At 39.9% G+C, this 7752-nt stretch overlaps 1 protein-coding gene across 1 annotated transcript; it reads left to right on the top strand.

Annotated features, from left to right (window-relative positions):
* Positions 1-4129: 4129 nt before the first annotated feature.
* Positions 4130-7490, top strand: UBQLN2 (ubiquilin 2). Its single transcript, XM_027608153.2, has one exon. The coding sequence runs from the start codon at positions 4421-4423 to the stop codon at positions 6290-6292; it is 1872 nt and encodes a 623-aa protein (XP_027463954.1). The 5' UTR covers positions 4130-4420; the 3' UTR covers positions 6293-7490.
* Positions 7491-7752: the final 262 nt, after the last annotated feature.

The following is a 7752-nucleotide window of genomic DNA, read 5'->3' as shown; positions in this document are numbered from 1 at the left end:
TTTCCCTTTCTCTGAATCCTTGCCAATACCTTGTTTCCTGTGTTGTTAACTCTTCAAAGAATTTCTTAGATTTACTTAACAAATTTTATTTTTCTGTCTGTTAATTCATCAATATTTGCTTTTACCATTTTGTAGCCAGTACTCTGCTTCCCTATTTTCTTTTCTCTTGTCTTTTTTATTTGAATGGCTAACTCATTTATTTTCACTCTTTATTGTTTTGTACTTAAGGTGTTTGAGTGTATAAATTTGCCTCTGACTTCTTTCACATAGTACCTGGTTATTTAAATCATTAAACTGGAGCTTGATAAGAATGTACTCTTGAGCACCAGTTATTTTGGTAGGTTTGGAGTGAAGCCTACAAATCTGTATTTTTTTGATAAGATCCTCAGACAGCACATAGGGATATCCCATAATTATTGATGTATATGTTCTCATTATTGTTTTTCTAAATTCACTCTAATAAGAACTTTGATTTGCACTTTGTCCTGTAAGTGTTTAATTTTGTTTTAATTTTCAAATGGTTGAGTTTTTCATTCATGATTCCATCATCAATATCTAATTTTGATCTATTGAGATCAAAGAAGGTGCCATGATACATATATAGATAGATAGATAGGTAGATAGATAGATAGATAGATAGATAGATAGATATTTAAGTAAGCCCTATGCTTAACATGGAGCTTGAACTCATAACCCCAAAATCAAAAGTTGCATGCTCTATTGACTGAATCAGCCAGGTGTTCCATGGTATTTTCTTAATTTTTCTTTATATTTTAAGAAAATTAGTCATCCCCCCAAAATAGAACAGTATTATAATAAATACTCATATCCCTACCACCAATAATTAACTGTACTATTTTGCCATATTTGCTTCCATTTTAATGGCAAAATACATATTTATAGATTTAATTCAATTTCCCTTTAATAACTATTCTGTGTTCTATTTAGTCTTCCTCATGAGTGTAAGTTTGGTAGGAATCATTCTAGCATATTTCCAATAGTTTCACATACATATGAATGCATCTGTAAACACCATAGAGTGTTGTACCAGTTAAGTTTTTTGAGATCTATACATATTAATATATGTAGATCTAGTTTGTTCCTCTTATCTTCTGTATTCTATTAGTCATACTCTATTTATTTAAGTTTTTATTTAAATTCCAGTTAGTTAACATACAGGTTAATATTACATTCAGGTGTACAATATAGTGATTCAGCATTTCCATACAACACTGAGCAAGCACACTCCTTAATCTCAATCACCTATTTCACCCATCCCCCCACCCACCTACCTCCCCTCCAGCAAGGATCAGCCTGTTCTCTACAGTTAAGAGTCTGTCTCCTGGTTTGCCTATCTCTCTTTTTCCCCCTTTTGCTCATTTGATTTGTCTCTCAAACTCCACCTATGAATGAAATCATATGGCACTTGTCCTTTACTGACTGACTTATTTTGCTTAGCATAATCTCTCTAGCTCCATTCACATCACTGCAAATGGCAAGATTTCATTCTTTTCACTTCTTCTTTATCCATTCAACTATCAATGTACACTTGGGCTATTTCCATAGTTTGGCTATTGTAGAGAGTGCTGCCATAAACATTGGGATGCATGTATCCCTTTGAATTAGTATTTTTGTATTCTTTGGTTAAATACTCAGTAGTTAGATTGCTGGGTCATAGGATAGTTCCATTTTTTTTTTCCATTTTAACTTTTTGAGAAATCTTCATACCTTTTTCCACAGTGGCTGCACAAGTTTGCATTCCCACCAACAGTGCAAGAGGGTTTACCTTTTTTCACATGCTCACCAATACCTGTTGTTTATTGTATTGTTGATGTGAGCCATTCTGGCAGGTGTGGGGTGATATATCATTGTAGTTTTGATTTGTATTTCCCTGATGATCAGTAATGTTCAGCATTTTGGGGGGCACCTGGGTGGCTCAGTCTTTAAGCATCTGCCTTCAGCTCAGGTCATGATCCCAGGGTCCTGGGATCGAGCCCCACATTGGGCTCCCTGCTCCACAGGAAGCCTGCTTCTCCCCTTCCCTCTGCCTCCTGCTCCCCCTGCTTGGCTCTCTCTGTCTAATAAATAAATAAAATCTTTTTTTAAAAAAGTTCAGAATTTTTTCATGTTTCCATTGGCAATCTGTATGTCTTCTTTGGAAAAATGTCTATTCTTCTGCCCATTTCTTAACTGGATTATCTGTTTCCTGGGTGTTTTAATTGGATTGTTCAAAATGGATTAAAGACCTAAATGTGAGACCTGAAACCATAAAAATCCTAGAAGAGAACACAGGCAGTAACTTCATCGACATGTGCCATAGCAACTTCTTTCTAGATAGGTCTCCTGAGGCAAGGGAAACAAAAGTAAAAGTAAGCTATTGGAACGCCATCAAAATAAAAAACTTCTGCACAGCAAAGGAAACAATCAACAAAACTAAAAGGCAACCTATGGAATGGGAGAAGATATTTACAAATGATATATCTGATAAAGGATTAGTATCCAAAATATATAAAGAACTTATAAAACTCAACACCAAAAAAACCCCAAATAATCCAATTAATCATACTATATAAATCCATTCCCTAATTGATAGACATCATATAGATGTATACTTTTTCTTATCTTGAGATTTATTAAGGTATTTTCAGCCTAATGACTTTCAAGTGCTGTTAAATGTTGGCTGGATACTGGAGGGAAAAATGTATTTTATGTATGGTGTAAATCAGACTTAGAAATTTATATAGTAATTTGAAATTATTTGTTCTATTAGTCCAGTGCTATGTCTATTTATTTCTCTTTCTTAATCTTAATTAAATTAGGTAAATATCTTAATATCTGCCACCAAAATTGTGTTCTCACCAATTTCTTCCTTTAGTATCCCCCCAAAATACCTTCTGATTTTTAAAAACTTACAAATGCACTGCATTCTATAAAAGCTATCAGAAAATTTAGAATTTTATTTTTAAAATGAAAGGAATAGGTATTCATAATTTCAGCACTAATATCCACAATTAATATATCAGTTCATACTGTTCCAGATTTCTATTTGCACATACACTTACAGAGAATTTACCTATACAAACTGTTTAAAAATAGATTTAAAATAAAATATATATTTATTGTATCTTTTGGTATTGAACATACATCCTTGTATCATTTCTAACTATACAGAAATATACAAAGCTGAAAGTGAAAATACTGTGATTTCCCTATAACTACTATTTATTTCATGCACACCTTTAAAGATACTTTATGTCGGATGAATTACCCACTCTTTTTTTACACACAGTATATAGTATTTTATTGTATGATAATATATTTCACCAATGTTGTGTAAACACACTGATTATCTTTAAAAATAATTTTAAGATGCTGCAGTGCATATACATTTTATACACATGTATTTTTGCATCCTTATCTAATTATTTTCATAGGGGAGGTGTCTAAAGAAAACATTTCTAAATAAAGGTGGAAATATTTAGAATGATATATATTTTCAAATTGTCTTCCTAATATAATAATTTACACTTTGACTGACATGAGAGTGCATTTTCTTAGCTCTCTGATGATGATAAGGTTTATCATTATTTTTCATTTTTACAATATGATAAGGCAGAAGTACAATCTCATTATTTCAATAGAATTTCTTTGATTACTAGTGAGCTTAAGCATCCATTTTTATGCCCACTGGCCTTGGGCTTCTTTCGTAAAATGCATGCTCTGGCCCAGTCTGCTCCCCTTCCCCCACTGGGGCTGTTAATCTTTTCCTTTTTGCTTAGTCAGAGTTCTTTTTCATTTTTCATCTTTTACATGGGGTAAGTTTGATTCAGGCTTTCATCCTTTCTTGCCTAAGAGACTGCATATATATTTTTATATTTAATATAGTCTCCATTGGTCTTTTAATGTCCTTCTTGGAAGCTGGCTCTTTTTCTCTCTCCCTCCCTCCTTCCCTCTCTTTTCTCTTCTCTTTTCTCTTTGTTTTTTTCTCTCTTTATCTCTCCCTCTCTTTTTTTTCAGTACAGAAGTTTTTAATTTTGAACGAGTCGAATCTATCATTCTGGGCCTGGCGCCGCGTCAGCAGAGGGGGCGGGGAGGCGAGCGCGGAACTGGGGGAGGGGACGGGGCGGGGAGGAGCGGGCATAGCCGTTGCAGGAGTTGCTGGGAGTGCGCGCGGTGCCATCACTCGGCGGCGGAGGAGGCCCAGGGACGTGAACGCAGACACTTCTCCCGCGGCCTACAGAGCCTTCTCCCCACCGGAGGACCAGGAAACCGCAGTCTTCATCACAGAGGTACCGTGCTCTGCGCTCCCCGCCTGGCCCGGCCCAGCCTGCTGTGGCGGCGCCTCCTTCCTTCCTTCTTCCCTCGCTCTCTTTCTCGCCCGCCCGCGCCTTCCCTGTCTGCCTGCGTCACCGCGGCCGCCATGGCTGAGAACGGCGAGAGTAGCGGCCCCCCGCGCCCCTCCCGCGGCCCTGCTGCGGCCCAAGGCCCTGCCTCTGCCCCGGCCGAGCCCAAAATCATCAAAGTCACTGTGAAGACCCCCAAAGAGAAAGAGGAGTTCGCGGTGCCTGAGAATAGCTCAGTCCAGCAGTTTAAGGAAGCGATTTCGAAACGCTTCAAATCCCAAACCGATCAGCTAGTGTTGATTTTTGCCGGAAAAATCTTAAAAGATCAAGATACCTTGATCCAGCATGGCATCCATGATGGACTGACTGTTCATCTTGTAATTAAAAGCCAGAACCGACCTCAGGGCCAGTCCACACAGCCTAGTAATGCCGCGGGAACTAACACTACCTCCGCGTCGACTCCCAGGAGTAACTCCACATCTATTTCCACAAATAGCAACCCGTTTGGGCTGGGGAGCTTGGGAGGACTTGCAGGCCTTAGCAGCCTGGGCTTGAGCTCGACCAACTTCTCTGAGCTCCAGAACCAGATGCAGCAGCAGCTCCTGTCCAGCCCTGAGATGATGATCCAAATCATGGAAAATCCCTTTGTTCAGAGCATGCTTTCAAACCCCGATCTAATGAGGCAGCTCATTATGGCCAATCCACAGATGCAGCAGTTGATTCAGAGAAACCCAGAAATCAGTCACCTGCTCAACAACCCAGATATAATGAGGCAGACCCTCGAAATTGCCAGGAATCCAGCCATGATGCAAGAGATGATGAGAAATCAAGACCTGGCTCTCAGCAATCTTGAAAGCATCCCAGGTGGCTACAATGCTCTACGACGAATGTACACTGACATTCAAGAACCCATGCTGAATGCTGCACAAGAGCAGTTTGGGGGTAATCCATTTGCTTCAGTGGGGAGCAGTTCCACCTCCGGGGAAGGTACACAGCCTTCCCGCACAGAAAATCGAGATCCACTACCCAATCCATGGGCACCACCACCGGCTACCCAGAGTTCTGCAACCACCAGCACAACCACGAGCAGTGGCAGTGGGTCTGGCAGTAGCTCCAGCAGTGCTACCGGGAACACCGTGGCTGCAGCCAACTATGTCGCCAGCATCTTCAGTACCCCAGGAATGCAGAGCTTGCTGCAACAGATAACTGAAAACCCCCAACTGATCCAGAATATGCTATCTGCACCCTACATGAGAAGCATGATGCAGTCACTGAGCCAGAATCCAGATTTGGCTGCACAGATGATGCTGAATAGCCCAGTGTTTACTGCAAACCCTCAGTTGCAGGAGCAGATGCGTCCACAGCTCCCAGCTTTCCTGCAGCAGATGCAGAATCCAGACACACTGTCAGCCATGTCAAACCCAAGAGCAATGCAGGCTTTAATGCAGATCCAGCAGGGGCTACAGACATTAGCCACTGAAGCTCCTGGCCTCATTCCAAGCTTCACTCCAGGTGTGGGGGTAGGGGTGCTGGGAACCGCTATAGGCCCTGTAGGCCCAGTCACACCCATAGGCCCCATAGGCCCCATAGTCCCGTTTACTCCCATAGGCCCCATTGGGCCCATAGGACCCACTGGCCCTGCGGGCCCTGGCTCCACTGGCTCTGGTGGCCCCCCTGGGCCCACTGTTTCTAGTTCTACACCCAGTGAAACCACTAGCCCAACATCAGAATCTGGACCCAACCAGCAGTTCATTCAGCAAATGGTGCAGGCTCTGGCTGGGGCAAGTCCTCCACAGCTGCCGAATCCAGAAGTCAGATTTCAGCAACAACTGGAACAGCTCAACGCAATGGGGTTCTTAAACCGTGAGGCAAACTTGCAGGCTCTAATAGCAACAGGAGGCGACATCAATGCTGCCATTGAGAGGCTGCTGGGCTCCCAGCCATCGTAATTACATTTCTGTACCTTGAAAAAATGTATCTTATTTTTGATAATGGCTCTTAAATCTTTAAACACACAAAAATCGTGCTTTACTTTCATTTTGATTCTTTTAAATCTGTCTAGTTATAAGTCTAATATGCATTTTAAGGTGGAGTCCATCCCTCTGTCCCTCCCTCCTGTATCTACCCATCCTTCCTCCCTCCCTTCTTCCCCTCCCCTCCCCTCCCTCCTTCCTTCCTACCTTTCCTTCCTACCTATCCTTCCTTCCTTGCTTCCTTCCTTCCTTCCTTCTCTGTTTTGAATGGTGGTAATCGTAATCAATGCTGTTTCACTCAAAGGTGTTGCATGCAAACACTTCTCTTTATTCTGCATTTATTGTGATTTTTGGAAACCGATATCAACCTTCACAGTTGGGTGACTAAGTTTTGTCCTACAGATGTCCAATTTATTTGCATTTTAAACATTAGCCTATGATAGTAATTTAATGTAGAATGAAAATATTAAAAACAGGCAAATTATTTGAAGCTCTAATTTGTGGTACAATATTGCTTATTGTGACTTTGGCATGTATTTTTGCTAGCAAAATGCTGTAAGATTTATACCATTATTTGCTCTTTTTTGCTATGTTTGTACACAGTACAGTAAGCACAATTGGAACTGTACATCTAGAATTATTACAACAGAATCTAAGCAGAATATGTGTAACCAAAATTAGAAAGAATGTAAGAAATCTTTCTGGAGCTAGGTATGTCTCACAGTTTTGTAGAATCTTACAGCATCTTTGATAAACTCAGTGAAAATGTTGGCTAGGCAAGTTCAGTTAAAATATAGTAGAAATGTTTATCCTGGTATTTCTAAGTATACATTTAATTGTACAGAAAACTTACAGTGTGACATTGTGTCAACATTTTCAAATTAACTGTATATGACCTTAATTTTTGTGCAGCCTGAAGGATCTGTGTAGTAATGCCAGGAAAGTGCTTTTTACCTAAGACTTCCTTCTCAGCTTTTCCCATAAAGAGACCCTAATAAGCATTTTGATCTGTAATTGGAAATGTAACTTTCACTGAAAAGTGTCATGTGATGTTTGCATTACTTTTACTTGCTATGTATAAAGGAAACTGTATCTTTTGACTCAGTTATTTCTCTTGTGCACAGGGAAAAATGCATTAAAAATGACTAAAAAAATAAAAAAAATTAAAAATGGATACAGCTTTTCTTTTTTGCCTTCTGGCTCTAGGATCATGTTTTTAGCAGGATTGCCCCACCCCAAGATTATATAAATCTTATCCTGTATTTCTCTAATTTTTATAGTTTTGTTAAAAGAATTCCTTTGCCCTATCTGGAACTTTTCTGATGTATCGGTTTAGGTATTCAAACTTTTTTTTTACCCCCAAAGGGTTAGTCATTTGTTAGCCAATATTTGTCTCATTGCCCACCCCCCCTTTGATATGTCATATATATACTTAT

This window comes from Zalophus californianus, chromosome X, assembly GCF_009762305.2.
Source record: "Zalophus californianus isolate mZalCal1 chromosome X, mZalCal1.pri.v2, whole genome shotgun sequence".
NCBI classification, from domain to species: Eukaryota; Metazoa; Chordata; class Mammalia; order Carnivora; family Otariidae; genus Zalophus; species Zalophus californianus.
The sequence above is the reverse complement of the archived record's forward strand: the minus strand, read 5'-3'. Positions and strand labels throughout refer to the sequence as shown.